The sequence below is a fragment of the Aquarana catesbeiana genome, linkage group LG06 (genome assembly GCF_042186555.1).
Source record: "Aquarana catesbeiana isolate 2022-GZ linkage group LG06, ASM4218655v1, whole genome shotgun sequence".
NCBI lineage: Eukaryota > Metazoa > Chordata > Amphibia > Anura > Ranidae > Aquarana > Aquarana catesbeiana.
This window is the reverse complement of record NC_133329.1, coordinates 248,385,241-248,406,162: the sequence shown is the minus strand read 5'-3', so window position 1 is coordinate 248,406,162 and position 20,922 is coordinate 248,385,241. Positions and strand designations below refer to the sequence as shown.

General features: G+C 43.7%; 1 protein-coding gene across 4 annotated transcripts in view; it reads left to right on the top strand.

Moving 5' to 3' along the window:
* Window positions 1–20,922, top strand: part of PGAP1 (post-GPI attachment to proteins inositol deacylase 1) — a 479,543-nt gene that overhangs the window by 71,454 nt on the left and 387,167 nt on the right. For all 4 annotated transcript variants that reach the window (XM_073633146.1, XM_073633147.1, XM_073633144.1 and 1 more), the window contains exons 6-7: window positions 7,177–7,229; window positions 8,526–8,592. In XM_073633146.1, coding sequence (XP_073489247.1) covers window positions 7,177–7,229; window positions 8,526–8,592 — 120 coding nt within the window. The remainder of the gene's footprint in view (window positions 1–7,176; window positions 7,230–8,525; window positions 8,593–20,922) is intronic.

Sequence of the window (20,922 nt, the reverse complement as noted above, 5' to 3'; positions counted from 1 at the left end):
GCAGGCCCAGGAATTAACTGAGCTGCCAGCGGCTTTGTGCTTTGCAATTGACGCAATCAGAGATTCTATTCTTCAAACCTCTTGCCTTACGCTTGGGTTGGTACATATGCGTAGAATCTTATGGTTAAAAGGTTGGTCAGCCGAAGCGCCATGCAAGAAGCTCCTGGCTGGTTTTCCTTTTCACTATGAAAAGCTGTTTGGGGAGGATTTGGACAAGTATATCCACAAAATATCTAGTGGGAAAAGTACCCTTTTGCCAGTTAAGAAAAAGAGTAAACGTCCCTCATTTAAACGGGCTCTTTCTCCAGTGCCGGGGGCATCAGCCTCCAAGCAGTCACGACGGCCTCCACCATCAGGTTCAAGAGGTAAACTTCAGGGTCAACCCCAGGGACAAAAGAAGTCCTGGGGGAGGAAGCGCACAAGACAGAATGCTAAAGCCTCCTTTATGAAGGGGCGCCCTGCTCATTTTCGAGTGGGGGGGGGGGAGACTTCTTCAGTTCTCAAAGGTCTGGCAGGAAGAATTTTGGGACAGATGGGTGGTCTCCACAATTGCTCTAGGTTACAAACTAGAGTTCCGAGAGTTCCCATCTCTTCGCTTCCTTAGGTCAAATGTTCCTAAAGATCCAGAGAAAAAGAACTCTTTCTAGCGTTAGACCGACTTTTGTCGCAAAAGGTCATCATGGTGGTTCCTGTGGAAGAGCAGGGGTCAGGGTTTTATTCAAACCTTTTCATGGTACCAAAACCAAATGGGGATGTCGGGCCCATTCTAGATCTCAAAGATCTAAATCGATTCCTGAAGATTCGCTCTTTTCGCATGGAATCAATCCGATCAGTAGTCTCCATCCTACAAGGGAGAGCGCTTCTGGCATCAATCGACATCAAGGATGCATACCTGCATGTACCTGTTTCCCCCTTCTCACCAGAAGTATCTGCGTTTCGAAGTGGGACTTCATTTTCAGTTTGTAGCCTTGCCTTTCGGTCTAGCTACTGCACCTCGGGTGTTTACAAAACTTCTGGTCCTACCCCTGGCCAGGTTAAGGACTCAAGGTATAACAATAATGGCATACCTGGATGACCTGCTCTTAATAGACCGGTCGGTAGTCCGCTTGGACCAAAACGTGGTCACCAGAGTCAGCTACCTGGAATACTTAGGTTGGGTCATCAACCTACAGAAGTCTTCTTTAAAGCCAGTAAGAAGATTAGAGTACTTGGGTCTGGTCATAGATAAAGCCCAGAAGAAGGTGTTTTTACCCCAGGCAAAGATCAGCACCATAAAGGAGCTGGTCCAAGGGGTCAGGGCAAAGAACGTTCCTTCCATTCACCTTTGTATGAGGTTGTTGGGGAAGATGGTGGCTTCATTCAAAGCAGTTCCCTATGCTTGAATGTTTCATTCAAGTCTGCTGCAAAACAGTATCCTATTGGCCTGGAAAACGAAAATCCAGGCACTAGATTTTCCAATCCGTTTGTCGCCAAAAGTGCGCCAGAGCCTCAGTTGATGGAGGATATCCGAGAATCTGCAGAAGGGGAAATCCTTCTTACCGGTTACCTGGAAGGTGGTAACAGCAGATGCCAACCTTTCAGGTTGGGGAGCAGTCCTGGAAGAAGCATCTGTCCAAGGGGAAATAGTCCAGAACCGAAAGGACCTTGCCCATCAACTTTCTAGAAATTCGGGCGGCGCGTCTAGCCCTAAAGGCCTGGACATTCAGGTTGCAGAACTCTCCTGTCAGGATTCAATCCGACAATGCCACAGCAGTGGCTTATATCAATCACCAAGGGGGCACCAGAAGTCGGGCAGCCCAGGGAGAGGTAAACCCTATCCTAACCTGGGCAGAAAAACATGTGATGTGCATTTCGTCAATCTTCATTCCAGGGGTAGAGAACTGGCAGACAGACTACTTAAGTCGCCAGCAATTGTTCCTGGGGGAATGGTCCCTTCACCCCGACATTTTCCTGGCTATATGGCAAAGATGGGGGGTCCCAGACTTAGATCTGTTTGCGTCCAGGTTCAACAACAAAGTCGACAACTTTGTGTCAAGAACAAGGCATCAACTCGTATGCGGAACAGATGCGTTGGTAACCCCATGGGATCAGTTCTCACTGATTTATGCATTCCCTCCTATTCTGCTTCCTACAAGGAAGCCAGCTTCCAGAATCATTTATTATAGAGTCTGGAAGGCATATGATTCTTGGTGTGAATCCAGGGGTTGGCATCCTAGGAAGTATGTCATAGGTAGAATTCTTGCCTTTCTGCAAATGGGGCTGGAAATGAAAACTGACCTTGAGTACCATCAAGGGCCAGGTCTCGGCCTTATCAATATTGTTTCAGCGTCCGCTTGCTTTGCATTCTTTGATCCGAAGCTTTATACAGGGGGTAACACAGCTTAATCCACCAATTAGAGCACCCCTGAACCCTTGGGACTAGAATTTTAGTTCTGTTGGCATTACAGAAACAGCCTTTTGAGCCGATTTAACATATTCCTTTGGTCCTTTTGACAAGAAAGCTAGTTTTTCTGGCAGCCATTTCTTCTGCAAGAAGGGTATCAGAGTTTGCAGGTCTCTTTCTTGTAAAGAGCCATATTTAATCATTCACAAGGATAGAGTGGTATTGCGTCCTCATCCTAGCTTTCTGCCTAAGGTGGTTTCAGGTTTTCACCTAAATCAGGATATTGTTTTACCTTAATTTTTTCCGAACACTGTTCTAAGGAAGAAAAGTCACTACACTCTTTGGATGTAGTGAGAGCAGTCAAGATCTATTTGAAGGCGACTGCTCAGATTCGAAAAACAGATGTTTTGTTCTTGTTGCCTGAAGGTCCTAGGAAAGGACAGGCACTATCGAAATCCACTATTGCCAAATGGATTTGACAGGTAATTATTCAGGCTTATGGCTTGAAGAAGAAGGTTCCACCTTTTCAGGTCAAAGTGCACTCCACCAGGGCTGTTAGTGCTTCGTGGGCAGTGCATCACCAAGCCTCCTTGGCTCAAATCTGCAAGGCCGCAACCCGGTCTTCAGTCCATACATTCACCAGATTCTATCAGGTGGATGTAAGAAGGCATGAGGATATTGCCTTTGGGCGCAGTGTGCTAAAGGCAGCAGTATAGGTCCTCAGGTCTGATTGCACCCTACTTTTGTTTGTGTACCCTCCCCTCAGGTGGCATTGCTCTGGGACATCCCATACAGTTATTACTGTGGCTCTGTGTCCCGTGATATACGATAAACAAAATAGGATTTTTATAACAGCTTACCTTTTCTTGGAGTACATCACTGGACACAGAGGTCACTCCCCTCCTTCTGGTTACACATGTATTGCTTTGCTACAAAACTGAGGTACTCCCGGTAAGGGGAGGGGTTATATGGGTAATTGAACTTCCTGTTTAGGGTGTGCCAGTGTGCACAACCTGAAGGTGCCATATAACCCATACAGTTATTACTGTGGCTCTGTGTCCCGTGATGTACTCCAAGAAAAGGATTTTACATGTAAGCTGTTATAAAAATCCTATTTTTCAGATCCTCTGAGTTCTTTGCCATGAGGTGCCATGTTGAACTTCCAGTGACCAGTAAGAGTGGGAGCAATAACACCAAATTTAAAGAGGTTGTAAACCTCCGAAAACACAAAAAAACCCCCTGCAAGGCAAAGACATATTAAGCTAGTAATCATCGTATACTAGCTCCATTATGAAGTGCTTACCTTAGAACAAAGCCCTAAATCGGTGCCGGTGTTCTGCCGAATAAGTTCCGCTCGGCGGATAAGTTCCTCACTCTACTGTGCATGCGCAGTACGATCTGGCGGAGATAGCCGAAGCGGAACAGCTGAAAATCAGCTGTACACGGCGCCTGTAAGAGGGCCCCTCGCGGGCTCGCTTCGCTCGCCACGCTTCGGGCACGGCCTCGCTGCGCTCTGCTTTTTTAGATTCCCCCTCTAGGTCCACTTGGATGGTGGGGAAGGAATCTGGACACAGAACGCAGGCGCCGTGTACAGCTGATTGAAGCGTTTGAGCTTCGGCTATCTCCGGCGGCTGACAGTAGTTGGTACTGCGCAGGCGCTGCGCCTGCGCAGTACAGGGGAGGAACTTATCCGCCGAGGGAACTTTCTCGGCAAGACACCGGCACTCAGAGTACACGGCCGTCATCTTTCACCAGAGTTACTTCCGGGTTTGCAGGCTCTGGCGCTGTGATTGGCTGGAGCCGCAATGACAAAACTGCACCAGTGGGCCATTTCTTCAGTGTGCCGATGATGTTGGCAGCAGCGTGTATATAGTGAATATCTCCTAAACTGTGCACGTTTAGTAGATATTTACAGTACCTACAAGTAAGCCTTATTATAGGCTTACCTGTAGGTACACGTCGTGTAACAGTTTACAACCACTTTTATACACCTGCTCCCCATTCACACCTGAGACTTTGTAACACTAATGAGTCACATGACACCGGGAAGAGAAAATGACTAATTGTGCCCAATTTGGACATTTTCACTTAGGGGTGTACTCACTTTTTGTCAGTGGTTTAGACATTAATGGCTGTGTGTTGTTGTTTTGAGGGGACAGCAAATTTACACTGTTATACAAGCTGTACACTTGCTACTTTGTAGCGAAGTGTAATTTCTTCAGTGTTGTCACATGAAAAGATATAATAAAATATTTACAAAAATGTGAGGGGTGTACTCACCTTTGTAAGATGCTGTATGTACATTTATGATGTACGCAGGCATTAAGCCAAACAATATCCACTTCCTGGCAACAAGTTTCTACTCTGCTACTTTTTTCCTACTATGGAGGCTGCCTTGGCTGACTTCTAAAAGTGTTGGTTGCCTGGCTCTCATTTTGTTCTAATGACTTTAACTTTAAAAAAATAAAAAAAAAAGCATGCAGATCAGCAGTTCTGACTTTACCGGGTGCATGCTTGTCCTATCAGCAGTTCTGACTTTACCGGGTGCATGCTTGTCCTAGATTAGTTGGAGAGTAAAATCTGAGACATTTAGGCAGCTAGTTTTGAAGACCCAAGACCAATTTTTCTTTTTAAAGTGCACAATGATATACAGTTGTGCTCATAAGTTTACATACCCTGGCAGAATTTGATTTCTTGTTCATTTTTCAGAGGATATGAATAACACATAAATATTTCTTTCACTCATGTTTAGTGTTTGGCTGAAGCCATTTATTATCAATCAACTGTGTTTACTCTTTTTAAATCATAATGACAACAGAAACTACCCAAATGACCCTGATCAAAAGTTTACATACCCTGGTGATTTTGCCTGATAACATACACACAAGTTACACAAAGGGCTTTGAGTGGCTATTAAAGGTAACCATCCTCACCTGTGATCTGTTTTGCTTGTAGTGTGTGTGTGTGTATAAAACGTCAATGAGTTTCTGGACTCCTGACAGACCCTTGCATCTTTCATCCAGTGCTGCACTATGTTTCTGGATTCTGAGTCATGGGGAAAGCAAAGAATTGTCAAAGGATCTGCGGGAAAAGGTTGAACTGTATAAAACAGGAAAGGGATATAAAAAGAAATCCAAGGAATTGAGAATGCCAATCAGCAGTGTTCAAACTCTAATCAAGAAGTGGAAAATGAGGGGTTCTGTTGAAACCAAACCATGGTCAGGTAGACCAACTAAAATTTCAGCCACAACTGCCAGGAAAATTGTTCGGGATGTAAAGGAAAAACGCACAAATAACTTCAGGTGAAATACAGGACTCTCTTAAAACATGTGGTGTGGCTGTTTTCAAGATGCACAATAAGGAGGCACTTGAAGAGAGATGGGCTGCATGGTCGATTCGCCATAAGAAAGCAATTACTACGCAAATGCTACAAAGTATCCCGCTTACAATACGCCAAACAGCACAGAGACAAGCTTCAAACCTTTTTGCACAAAGTGATTTGGAGTGATGATACCAAAATTTAGCCACAACCATAAACGCTACATTTGGAGAGGGGTCAACAAGGCCTATGATGAAAGGTACACCATTCCTACTGTGAAACACAGACGTTAATCGCTGATGTTTTGGGGATGTGTGAGCTACAAAGGCACAGGAAATTTGGTCAAAATTGATGGCAAGATGAATGCAATATGTTATCAAAAAATACATTTGCATTCATCAGCCAGGAAGCTGCGCATGGGACGTACTTGGACATTCCAACATGTCAATGATCCAAAAAAACAAGGCCAAGTCGACCTTTGACTACAGCAGAATAAAGTGAAGGTTCTGGAGTGGCCATCTCAGTCTCCTGACCTCAATATCAGCCACTCTGGGGAGATCTCAAACGTGCAGTTCATGCAAGACAGCCCAAGAATTTACAGGAACTGGAGGCTTTTTGTCAAGAGGAATGGGCAGCTTTACCATCTGAGAAGATAAAGAGCCTCATCTAGAAATACCACAAAAGACTTCAAGACTTCAAGCTGTCATTGATGTTAAAGGGGGCAGAACATGGTATTATGAACTGGGGTATGTAAACTTTTTTTGATCGGGGTCATTTGGGTAGTTTCTGTTGTTATGATTTAAAAAGAGTAAACACAGTTGATTGATAATAAATGGCTTCAGCCAAGCACTAACCATGAGTGAAAGAAAAGCTTTTGTGTTATCATTCATATTCTCTGAAAAATGGCCAAGAAATCATAAATTCTGCCAGGGTATGTAAACCTATGAACACAACTGTATGTCATGCCTGGATGGATGGAGAAACGTTTTTGTGCCTTTTTTTTAGTTTTGCCTCTGTTATTTTAGAGGTTTTGTCAATTTTTTATTTTTTAAACTAAAGTAAACTTGGGTAACTCAAGGTTAGCATATCATAGAAAATGCAAAAACGGGTTACCTTTAGTTAAAATTGCACATCAAAGCTAAAAGAAATTTCAAAAATAACAGTGAATGTTATGTGAATGTTATGTCATACCAGGAATACTGGTTTACTTCTATCTCCCTGTATTAATTGTTTTGTTTTCATCACAAAAGATTTAAAAATATGACTGTATTAAACCTGCTGGTGAGTAGATTTTAGTGATTCAAGTCTTTCCTGCAGAACTTGTTTATGTTCAACCTCATGTCACCTTTCATTGTGTACCAAATGTATCTGTTGTGGTATTAACCATGTTAAAGGGATTCTCCTCAGCCTTTGGATGGGGACCAGTAATGTAAATGATGTGCCTCATACCTAAAACTAGTCTTTAATTTTATAGAGTACTTCCGTTCCAAGAACATGGGCATCAACAGACCATCTTTCTATAGTTTGGTGAGTAGATGTAAACCATATGTAAAATGATTAAATGTTTTTATACGTACAGCATACTTTTTTTTTTCTTTTTATTTCAGACAGTATATTGGGCTATTAAAAATATACTACTCTAGAAGCTGTCACCAATAAAGGCAGGCAGAAGGAAAAGGACTAACTACCAGCATTGACCGTGGTTTTCTTGCAACTGATCTTTTCCCCATTATAGACTTACTGTGCCTTGTTCTGCATGTTTTTTCTGTGTGGAGGTGGCCATCTTGATTGAGGCAGGGCTTTGCTTCCTTATATCGGAGTCTTCGGCTATTAAAATGTTGAACAGCACGTTAGTGACATCAATAAATCTCCTGAGACTAGCAATCAGACACAGCGGTGACATTTTACAGATATACTGCCATGAGACTTACAGGTACACTTGCATGCTACTATAAAGTGACTGAAGCAAGGAGCAGGACTAAAAGGTTTGGGGGGGGGGGTGGGGGGCTGGGGGGGAAATGGCAAAACCGAAAGGAAAGCAGGGTCATAGGACATGTTTGTCATGTGACTGACCTTTCCTCCAGTCTGAGTTCTTCTTGTGGTAAGCAAAGAAAATTTGTGACATACTGCAGACTTTACTCCGTGATCTGCATTGAAGTGGTACTAAACCCACAACAGTAAAACCAGTCTGTATATGCAGCATAGCATGCTTGTTATGCTCACTGTGGAACTTAAGGGGGTTAATCCTCTGCATTGTGTAAAAAGGCTGTTTTATCATGTATGCATAGATGCTCCACCTCCTGCACTGTCTATCTGGGGAAGGCCAGCTAACACAGGCAGGGTAGCCGATCTGCACGTGCTCAGTTGTATCTTTTATGCTGGAGAGGACATTTACTTGTTCTCAGAGCTAGCCAGGTCACATGATATTGACATCACGCGTGGGCGTGTATACAGGCTGTAGTGGAAATATCCTCCTACCTGAACTCTCAGCACTGGAGAAACTGTGCAGTGTATCATGAAACCGCCCTATACAGATCTTCCAGAAAGGTATATAGTGGCAGTATTTTAATGTAAAAAGATTTATAAGCCGTGGGCATTGGGGGGGTGGAGCGAATGAACTATTTTCATATTACTGGGTTTAGTAACACTTTAAGTTAATTGGCATTGACATCCGCAGTTCAGTATACAGTATCACTGAGGAGGAGAGTGCACAGTGGTATCTAATCACCACTATGTTTAGGCCCTTAAGGCACCCATTATTATTATCCCACAAGCCAGTGCAAACTTTTTTACATCTCATGTGGTATTTCTTTTTTTTATTAGGTGTAAAGAGTTGATTTTAGCCACAGCAAGAGCTTTATTTGACCTAATTGATGAGCAAACAAAACAGGTTGGTATTACTTTTTTCTTTCTTTTTAATTGTTTTATTTCTCACCTACCTAATTTTGAATTGGACCATATAATTTGCCTCAGAATAATTAGATTGTATATCATCTCGTAAAACGACAAATTCATTTTGAAAATAGAGATGAAAGACAAAACATTTGTGTACATTAAAAAAAAAAAAAAAATATATAACCACTTTTTTTTTTTTTTAATAAGCGATCACATTCTCTCTGTTCCCTTTGTTCTCAACTGCATAATAGCTGGGAGGAAGAGAAGCAACAGTAAACTGAATAAAATACAAAATAATACCGGGAATGTGACGTATCTTCCTCAGGGGGAATTTCCCTTGAGGAAGATATGTCACATTCCCGTTATCGACACGCGTTGGGGAGGAGACAGGATGGTGCATGAGACAGTAGATCGGTCTCAGTGCGGAAAGGACACACCAGTTCAGCTGTCACAACATTTTCGTTTGGTCTGTAAAGAGTGGTGCACTGAAGCACCCATGAAATGTGAGTACCCTATTAACGGGGCTAGTGTTTATTAATAAAAAGAGTTTAAATGATATCACAATGTCTAGTTTCCTCTGTTATACGTGTATGTGGAAAACGTGCCAGCAATCAGCCCAGGATCCCATTACAGACACTGAACCCAGAGGTGGTACGTATGCGTGTTTTGACCAAGCTTAACTACAAGGTTAAGTAAATAATAATGGGCACGGTGTCAAATAATGAACGTATACTTTTACAAACTGATGCTGCTCCTTAATTAGTGAAATACTAATAAACAATAAACAAACAATGTAGGGCGCATCAATAGTGCATAAAGATGAATGTATGTATCTTGTGGACTCTGACATATATTAAAGTGCAACAGTGCATGTGCAATGAATTAGATCTTAAAATGCCAATAAAGTGAATAAGTGCAAAAATTAGAGTCCTCTAATTTGATATAAATCAGGAACACAATCTTCTTAGTAGATCCAATCGCCACATAATTAAAAGTGCACAAGCTATCTAATTCGTGCTTTACCCGAAGTGGTATATCAAAGTGCTCACCAGACAGAATTGGCCACAAAGTGACCCTCAGGCATGGAAAAGATTAGGTACGCAATTCATCAATGGTCACTTTCCAAGTATCCTAGTAGAAGGACTCCAATCTCCGGACAACAGGAGTATGTTCATTCTTATGCCTGGACCATGGTATGTAAAATCACCAACCAAATCTGCAAAGAGTGGCTCCCCATGAAAGCCACAAAGCTTGAATAGTGTAAAAACGTCTTTAATCAAGATAAAAACTGTACAGCCAACTGTACGGAGGACTCGTTCCTGGATCAGCTGGAGTGCACGCCGAGACGCCATTGCGTACCCACCGAATTGTAAGGTACCGCTTGATCTCTGCTTCTCCTTAGCTGCAGCCCAATCTGTTTCTTGTCCTGTACTGTCCTGTTGTCCAGAGATTGGAGTCCTTCTACTAGGATACTTGGAAAGTGACCGTTGATGAATTGCGTAACTGATCTTTTCCATGCCTGAGGGTCACTTTGTGGCCAATTCTGTCTGGTGAGCACTTTGATATACCACTTCGGGTGAAGCACGAATTAGATAGCTTGTGCACTTTTAATTATGTGGTGAATGGATCTACTAAGATTGTGTTCCTGATTTATATCAAATTAGAGGACGCTAATTTTTGCACTTATTCACTTTATTGGCATTTTAAGATTTAATTCATTGCACGTGCACTGTTGCACTTTAATATATGTCAGAGTCCACAAGATACATATATTCATCTTTATGCACTATTGATGCGCCCTATATTTGTTTATTAACTACAAGGTTACACGCTCTAAGGTGAGCGCATATAATGAAGGGGGGAGCACCTGAGTGGACACAAGAACATGCTTGTTATCACCATTTTTTTGGATCTGATCATTGGTTTTTGGACTGGATCTTTTATTTTTATTTTATTATATCAACGCATGTCTTCACATGAGTTTTTAAACATAGAGCTTTGCACGTAGCACTTCAGTGTACTGGAACACTTTTTTTGTATATAATTTGAGCACTCAAATAAGGACTTTTTTTATAATATATGATGATATGAGTAAACGTTGCACTGTATTGTTGCAGAGTCACTTTATTATCACTAGGGCACTTTATGTATTGAGTATATTTGTAATATTTAAGATCTATTCTTGAGTATATAGTTTACAGTGATTTGTGGAAATACACACGGAAATAGAAATTTATTGTGGTTATCACATGCCAAGATTAAGATGGCGCAGCATTTTCCTTTGCATTTTATTCTTTTGAACGTTCATATGGGACGTGATCAGAGCTAGCTGCTGTCTAGATAAAAGTTGGTATATATTTATAGTAGCTCGCAAGATTTTTTTATTGTTTAGAACAGTACACTGCGCTTCCCAGTGAATGGCTGTGCAAGAGGGGTGTGTCAGGACAAGCTTGATCATTTGAGGAGAGCAGGTTGATTTCCCAGCACAGCTAGTGAACTGACCATGGTGTATTCTTCTGATTAGTGTGGTCAGTTTTTGATAGGAAAGCAGAGTGACTGGCAGGAACCCTAGGGATATCAAACAAAGAAAGCAATACAAAGAGAACAGGATACTTTTCATACAAGCGCGTCAGTTCCTAAATGTCTTGCAGGACAATTTTATAGGTCATATGGCAAATGCACCTAGAAACTAGAAACAAAGCGTTACTGGACCTACAGATTACCAACAATTTAGACCTAATCACAGATGTGGAAATACGGGACAATTTAAGAAAACCGCGATCACAGGTCAATTAGTTTCAGTATAAATCATACAAATCGGAAACATAAGGGGAATTCAAAGACACTGAATTTCAAAAGAGCCAGCTTCCCTAAACTATGATCCTTGCTAGAAGATACTGAATGGGATAAAATCTTAGGAACAAAGAACATGGAGGAAAAATGGGTATGCTTTAAGAGCATATTAAATACGTGTATTAGCCAGTGCATCCCAATGGGAAATAAATTTAAAAGAGCTAAAAAAGTCCTGGGTGGCTTAACTCCAACGTAAGAATGCATATAAAAGCAAAGGGGAAGCCCTTCAGAAAATACAAGGCTGAGGGATCATCAGCATTCCAACTTTACAAAGAATGCAACAAGAAATGTAAGGGTGCAGTCAGGGTGGCTAAGATAGAACATGAAAGGCACATAGCGGAGGAGAGTAAAAAAAAAATCCCAAGAAATTCTTTACGTTAACCACTTAAGGACCGCCTCACGCCGATGTACGTCGGCAAGGCGGCACGGGCAGGCAAAATCACGTACATATACGTGATTTGCCTCCCGCGGGTGGGGAGTCCGATCGGACCCCCCCCCGGTGCCCGAGGCGGTCCTGTTTTGTCCCCCGGCGATCGGAGGTGAGGGGGAGGCTATCCGTTCGTGGCCCCCCCCTCGCGATCGCCGCCGGCCAATCAGATCACTTCCTTTGCTGCTGTATGCTAAACAGCAGCAAAGGAAATGATGTCATCTCTCCTCGGCTCTGTATTTTCCGTTGCAGCGCCGAGGAGAGAAGACTTCACTGTGAGTGCACAACACTACACACACAGTAGAACATGCCAGGCACACAAAACACCCCGATCCCCACCCCGATCCCCCCCCAATCACCCCCCCCCCGTCACAAACTGACACCAGCAGGTTTTTTTTTTTTTTTCTGATTACAGCATTGGTGTCAGTTTGTGACAGTTACAGTGTTGGGACAGTGAGTATTACCCCCCTTTAGGTCTAGGATACCCCCCTAACCCCCCCTAATAAAGTTTTAACCCCTTGATCACCCCCTGTTGCCAGTGTCACTAAGCGATCATTTTTCTGATCGCTGTATTAGTGTCGCTGGTGACGCTAGTTAGTGAGGTAAATATTTAGGTTCGCCGTCAGCGTTTTATAGCGACAGGGACCCCCATATACTACCTAATAAATGTTTTAACCCCTTGATTGCCCCCTAGTTAAGCCTTTCACCACTGATCACCGTATAACCGTTACGGGTGACGCTGGTTAGTTTGTTTATTTTTTATAGTGTCAGGGAACCCGCCGTTTATTACCGAATAAAGGTTTAGCCCCCCGATCGCCCGGCGGTGATATGCGTCGCCCCAGGCAGCGTCAGATTAGCGCCAGTACCGCTAACACCCACGCACACGGCATACGCCTCCCTTAGTGGTATAGTATCTGAACGGATCAATATCTGATCCGATCAGATCTATACTAGCGTCCCCAGCAGTTTAGGGTTCCCAAAAACGCAGTGTTAGCGGGATCAGCCCAGATACCTGCTAGCACCTGCGTTTTGTCCCTCCGCCCGGCCCAGCCCAAGTGCAGTATCGATCGATCACTGTCACATACAAGGCACTAAACGCATAACTGCAGCGTTCGCAGATTCAGGCCTGATCCCTGCGATCGCTAACAGTTTTTTTGGTAGCATTTTGGTGAACTAGCAAGCACCAGCCCCAGGCAGCGTCAGGTTAGCGCCAGTACTGCTAACACCCACACACGCGCCGTACACCTCCCTTAGTGGTATAGTATCTGAACGGATCAATATCTGATCCGATCAGATCTATACTAGCGTCCCCAGCAGTTTAGGGTTCCCAAAAACGTAGTGTTAGCGGGATCAGCCCAGATACCTGCTAGCACCTGTGTTTTGCCCCTCCGCCCGGCCCAGCCCAGCCCACCCAAGTGCAGTATCGATCGATCACTGTCACTTACAAAACACTAAACACATAACTGCAGCGTTCGCAGAGTCAGGCCTGATCCCTGCGATCGCTAACAGTTTTTTTGGAAGCTTTTTATTGAACTGGCAAGCACCAGCGGCCTAGTACACCCCGGTCGTAGTCAAACCAGCACTGCAGTAACACTTGGTGACGTGGCGAGTCCCATAAGTGCAGTTCAAGCTGGTGAGGTGGCAAGCACAAGTAGTGTCCCGCTGCCACCAAGAAGACAAACACAGGCCCGTCGTGCCCATAGTGCCCTTCCTGCTGCATTCGCCAATCCTACTAATTGGGAACCCACCACTTCTGCAGCGCCCGTACTTCCCCCATTCACATCCCCAACCAAATGCAGTCGGCTGCATGAGAGGCATTTTTATGTCCTCCCGAGTACCCCTACCCAACGAACCCCCCCAAAAAAGATGTCGTGTCTGCAGCAAGCGCGGATATAGGCGTGACACCCGCTATTATTGTCCCTCCTGTCCTGACAATCCTGGTCTTTGCATTGGTGAATGTTTTGAACGCTACCATGCACTAGTTGAGTATTAGCGTAGGGTACAGCACTGCACAGACTAGGCACACTTTTACAGGGTCCCCCAAGATGCCATCGCATTTTGAGAGACCCGAACCTGGAACCGGTTACAGTTATAAAAGTTAGTTACAAAAAAAGTGTAAAAAAAAAAAATATATATAAAAAATAAAAAAAAATTGTTGTCGTTTTATTGTTCTCTCTCTCTCTCTCTCTCTCTCTCTCTCTCTCTCTCAATTCTCTCTCTCTATTGTTCTGCTCTTTTTTACTGTATTCTATTCTGCAATGTTTTATTGTTATGTTTTATCATCTTTGTTTTTCAGGTATGCAATTTTTTTATACTTTACCGTTTACTGTGCTTTATTGTTGACCATTTTTTTGTCTTCAGGTACGCCATTCACGACTTTGAGTGGTTATACCAGAATGATGCCTGCAGGTTTAGGTATCATCTTGGTATCATTCTTTTCAGCCAGCGGTCGGCTTTCATGTAAAAGCAATCCTAGTGGCTAATTAGCCTCCAGACTGCCTTTACAAGCCGTGGGAGGGAATGCCCCCCCCCCACCGTCTTCCGTGTTTTTCTCTGGCTCTCCTGTCTCAACAGGGAACCTGAGAATGCAGCCGGTGATTCAGCCAGCTGACCATAGAGCTGATCAGAGACCAGAGTGGCTCCAAACATCTCTATGGCCTAAGAAACCGGAAGCTACGAGCATTTTATGACTTAGATTTCGCCGGATGTAAATAGCGCCATTGGGAAATTGGGGAAGCATTTTATCACACCGATCTTGGTGTGGTCAGATGCTTTGAGGGCAGAGGAGAGATCTAGGGTCTAATAGACCCCAATTTTTTCAAAAAAGAGTACCTGTCACTACCTATTGCTATCATAGGGGATATTTACATTCCCCGAGATAACAATAAAAATGATTAAAAAAAAAAAAAATGAAAGGAACAGTTTAAAAATAAGATAAAAAAAAAAATAAAGAAAAAAAAAAAAAGCACCCCTGTCCCCCCCTGCTCTTGCGCTAAGGCGAACGCAAGCGGCGGTCTGTCGTCAAACGTAAACAGCAATTGCACCATGCATGTGAGGTATCACCGCGAAGGTCAGATCGAGGGCAGTAATTTTAGCAGTAGACCTCCTCTGTAAATCTAAAGTGGTAACCTGTAAAGGCTTTTAAAGGCTTTTAAAAATGTATTTATATTGTTGCCACTGCACGTTTGTGCGCAATTGTAAAGCATGTCATGTTTGGTATCCATGTACTCGGCCTAAGATCATCTTTTTTATTTCATCAAACATTTGGGCAATATAGTGTGTTTTAGTGCATTAAAATTTAAAAAAGTGTGTTTTTTCCCCAAAAAATGCGTTTGAAAAATCGCTGCGCAAATACTGTGTGAAAAAAAAAAAATGAAACACCCACCATTTTAATCTGTAGGGAATTTGCTTTAAAATAATATATAATGTTTGGGGGTTCAAAGTAATTTTCTTGCAAAAAAAAATAACTTTTTCATGTATTTAAAAAGTGTCAGAAAGGGCTTTGTCTTCAAGTGGTTAGAAGAGTGGGTGATGTGTGACATAAGCTTCTAAATGTTGTGCATAAAATGCCAGGACAGTTCAAAACCCCTCCAAATGACCCCATTTTTGAAAGTAGACACCCCAAGCTATTTGCTGAGAGGCATGTCGAGTCCATGGAATATTTTATATTGCGACACAAGTTGCGGGAAAGAGACAAATTTTTTTTTTTTTTTTTTGCACAAAGTTGTCACTAAATGATATATTGCTCAAACATGCCATGGGAATATGTGAAATTACACCCCAAAATACATCCGTACGTGGCTAGGCTCCCAAAAAGTCCCACAAATGTGGTATCCCCATACTCAGGAGAAGCAGCTGAATGTATTTTGGGGTGCAATTCCACATAGGCCCATGGCCTGTGTGAGCAATATATCATTTAGTGACAACTTTTTGTAAATATTATTTTTTTTTTTTTTGTCATTATTCAAACACTTGGGACAAAAACAATAAATATTCAAATGGGTTCAACATGCCTCTCAGCAATTTCCTTGGGGTGTCTACTTTCCAAAATGGGGTCATTTGGGGGGGTTTTGTACGGCCCTGCCATTTTAGCACCTCAAGAAATGACATAGGCAGTCATAAACTAAAAGCTGTGTAAATTACAGAAAATGTACCCTAGTTTGTAGACGCTATAACTTTTGCGCAAACCAATAAATATACGCTTATTGACATTTTTTTTACCAAAGACATGTGGCCGAATACATTTTGGCCTAAATGTATGACTAAAATTGAGTTTATTGGATTTTTTTTATAACAAAAAGTAGAAAATATCATTTTTTTTTTCAAAATTTTCGGTCTTTTTCCGTTTATAGCGCAAAAAATAAAAACCGCACAGGTGATCAAATACCATCAAAAGAAAGCTCTATTTGTGGGAAGAAAAGGACGCAAATTTCGTTTGGGTACAGCATTGCATGACCGCGCAATTAGCAGTTAAAGCGACGCAGTGCCAAATTGGAAAAAGACCTCTGGTCCTTAGGCAGCATAATGGTCCGGGGCTCAAGTGGTTAATAAATAGTAAGAAAGGGAGGTCAGATCATATTGGTCCCATAAAGAATGATGGAGGGAATCTGGTTACTAAGGACAGAGAGATGGCGAAGGTATTGAATTTATTCTTCTCCTTGGTCTCCACAAGGGAATCGGGGGGGGGGGGGCTTAAGTAACCAAAACTGTAATGTTTATCCTCATGACACATCACAGGAAGCACCCTCATGGCTAACAGAGGACAGAATTAGAAATAGACTTGAAAAACTTAAGTCACCAGGACCAGATGGCCTGATGACTTGAGGAACTCAGTCAAGTAATTGCCAGACCATTGTTCCTAATTTTTACGAACAGTCTACTGACTGGAATGGTACCAGCTGAATGGAGAAAAGCCAATGTAGCACCAATATTTAAAAAAGGGTCAAGATACATCCATGGGAATTACAGACCAGTTAGCCTAACATCAATTGTATGCAAGCTCTTGGAGGGGATGATAAGGGACTATATACAAGATTTTAGTCATGACAACAGTATCATTAGCAGTAATCGTCATGGATTCATGAAGAATCGTTCTTGCCAAACCAGTCTATTAACCTTCTATGAGGAGGTGAGCTGCCATCTAGATAAAGGAAGGCCCGTAGACGTGGTATATCTGGATTTTGCAAAAGCATTTAATACAGTTCCCCATAAACGTTTACTGTCCAAAGTAAGGTCCGTTGGCATGGGACATAGGGTAAGTACATGGATTGAAAACTGGCTCCAGGGGTGAGTTCAGAGGGTAGTGATACATTGTGAGTACTCGGAATGGTCCGGGTGGAAAGTAGGGTCCCCCAGGGTTCTCTCCTGGGACCAATCCTATTTAATTTATTCAAAAATGACCTGGAGGATGAGATAAACAGCTCAATCTCTATATTTGCGAACAATACTAAGCCAAGCAGGGCAATAACTTCTCTGCAGGATGTGGAAACCTTACAAGAAGATCTGAACAAATTAATAGGGTGGGCAACTACATGGCAAATGAGGTTTAATGTAGAAAAATTTAAAATAATGCATTTGGGTGGCAAAAATATGAACGCTATCTACTCATTGGGGGAGAACCTCTGGGGGAATCTAGGATGGAAAAGGGCCTGGGGGTCCAAGTAGATGACAGACTCTGCAATGGCATGCAATGCCAAGCTGCAGCAAGCAAAGCAAACAGAATATTGGCATGTATTAAAAAGAGGATTAACTCCAGAGATAAAACGATAAATCTCCCACTCTACAAAACTGGTCCGGCCGCACCTGAAGTATGCCGTCCAGTTCTGAGCACCAGTCCTCATGAAGGATGTGCTGGACCTGGAGAGAGTCCAGAGAAGGGCAACAAAACTAATAAAGGGACTGGAGGACATTAGTTATGAGGAAAGGTTACAAGCACTGAACTTGCAGTATTCACTCTGGAGAAGAGACTCTTGAGAAGGAGATATGATTTCAACGTACAAATACAAATCGACCTCTCCTATGCTCCTATCCAGGAGCAAGGAACTCCCTACCTTGGCGGATTTCCAGCTCAGCCTTGACAGTAGAGAAGTTGTTTTTCTACCATACCACTGGAAGGTGATAACAGCTACTGACTCCCAAGGTGGGAGGAGTGGAGTGTTCCATCCAGTGGCGTCACTACGGTTGGTGTCACCCGGAGTGTTAAAACATGGTGTCATACCCCCCCTCTCCACCAACTATAGTCGGCCCTCCAGTACAGACCCCCCTCCACCAATTATACTCCTCCCTCAGTACAGACCCCCCTCCACTAAGTATAGACCCCCCTCTCCATCAGTACCGATCCCCCTAGGACAAACCACACAACTCCATCTGTACTGACCCCCTCCATCTGTACTGACCCCCTCCCATCAGTACACGCCACCCCCTCCCATCAGTACACGCCACCCCCTCCATCAGTGCACACCACCCCCCTCCATCAGTGCACACCACCCCCCTCCATCAGTGCACACCACCCCCCTCCATCAGTGCACACCACCCCCCTCCATCAGTGCACACCACCCCCCTCCATCAGTGCACACCACCCCCCTCCATCAGTGCACACCACCCCGCTCCATCAGTGCACACCACCCCCCTCCCCCCCCCAGGACAAACCACCCCTCTTCATCAGTACAATTCCCCCCCCCGGACAACCCATCCAACTCCATATAATATAGCTGTGTCCCCCCCCCCCCCCGTCGCAAGCCGACACCAGCTCAGGTGGCTCAGGTACACGGAACACCCAGGCGGCAGCTGGAGAGGAGAGGACAGTGTGCAGCTGTGCCGCCCGGGCAGGGAACAGATAGTGACAGGCCTGGAGGAGTGTTCCAACTGAAAAAAAAAAAAACAAAAACTGCCAAAGGGAGCCAGGGCTTTTGTCACCCTAGGGATGGTGTCACCCCTGTAGCGGGTGGCACCCGGGTGCGGAACCCCGCTAGAAATGCCACTGGTTCCATCCTCTCGTAGCTCAGGAAACTTGGTTATCTGAGGAAGCCAAGCTCCACATCAACATCACGCTCAGTGCAATAAAAACGTCTTTATATCGCCTCTAATTCAGGAACACCCAATCAGGGTGCAATCAGACAATACCATGGCTGTGGCACAAATCAATCACCAAGGGGGTACCAGGAGTCATGCAGCCTTAAAGGAAGCAATCATGATCATCTCGTGGTTGGAAAACACACGGTCTAGCGATCTCTGCTGTCCATATTCCAGGAGTACAAATTTGGAAGGTGGATTACTTCAGTGCAGTAAATATATACTTTCTTAGGTGAAGGAAATATTAACAGCGCTTGTTATAAATACTTATTCATACTTATGTGTCATAAAGTGCTATACCCATCCATTGCTCAACAGTGTCACTCTTTGGTACACAGGTGTGCCTCAATTCTGAGGTTCAAAGAAATGACGTCACATAGTCCAAAAAGATCAGGCTAAAAAGAAAATGTAAAACAATGTTGATCCTTATAAACTTTCAGCAGTGATTTGGATCCAGGTAAAAACTTAAAAAGATTTAAAAGGAAAAAGTTCCAGGTGCCATAAAACAGAACTAAATATGTAGCGTGTTGAATGTATTCGCACACATCCTTCTGTGATAAGTCCCGTGCATGTGAGTGAAAACAGTTGTGGAAAAGAGCTTCTAATTCAAATCGAGTGTGCTATCCGCAAGTTGGTAGACCTTCACCATATCACCGCGTGGCCAGCCCCTTTTGTATGTATGCTTACCAAAAGTAAGAATTAGTACAGCCTGTGATCTCCTTCACCGCAATGATCAGCTCCGCAGCCTTTGCTAGTCACACTCCATTATGCTCAGGACGTTTTATTACCATTGATGTATCATGTAGGAACATAAGGGGAGGCTCTCCATAGTGTTAAACTGTTTATTTGTAGAAGAGCATCCCCCCTGATACAAATTATGCTTACGATGTGAAAGATTAAAAGCAGCCTGTCACAGCAATAGCGTTGGCTCACCGCTGGTCGGAGTTCCAAACGTCCCGCCCACCACGATGAGTCCCGGGATGACTGTATGGAGCTGTCGGTCGTGTGGTCATGCACTGACACGTTTCGTCATTACGTCTTCAGAGGGCGTCATCACCACCTGGATCAAGAGGAATGGACCCTTCAGCCTGACATCTTCAACCTGATATGTTAGAGATGGAGGGACTGAGGGCGTGGATATCCTAACCTCTGGGTTCAACAAGTTATCTCTGTGGCCAGGACCAGGGATACTCTAGCAGTGGCATCTCATTCTCTAATTATTCCCTGGACTAAGCCTAGTCTATGCCTGTCGTCCAGTGTGAATTCTGCTCGATTGCTCCAAACATATCAGACCTCCTGTCTCAAGGCTCCCTATTCCATCATGATTCTCAGTCACTACCTTTAACGGCATTGGCTGTTGAAGCCCAGGTCTTGAGGCGCAGAGGGGTCTCTGAGTCTGTCATTTTCACATTGCTTAATCCTAGGAAAGGTCTATCATACCTGGAAATCCTTTTTTGCTTGGTGTGTACACTCCAATCACAAAGATTACTCTGTGCCTCACATTCTTCTCTTCTTCTCTGCTTCGCATTTGGTACTTGAACCTGGCCTTAAAGTGGTTGTATAGGTTCATTTTTTTTTTTTTTTTTTTTTTTTTTTTTAAATGACAAACATGTTATACTTGCCTCCACTGTGCAGTTATTTTTGCACAGAGCGGCTCAGATCCTGCTGTTCTGGGGTCCCACGGCGGCTGTCTCGGCTCCTCCCTGCAATAGATAACCCCTCAGGAAGCTCTCTCCCGAGGGGATTACCTTGCGGGCGCACTCCCGTCTCATAGACTCTGCGTCCATAGACACAGAGTGCATGTCTCGGTCCCGCCCCCTGGCAGCCGCGCCATTTGGATTTGGTTGACATCAGCGCGAGCCAATGGTTGCGCAGCTATCAATCTATTCAATGAAGAGCCAAGAAGCCATCGCGTTCTCGACGTGGGACTTTCGAGGGCTCAGGTAAGTAAACCAGGGGGCTGGGGGGCCTGTA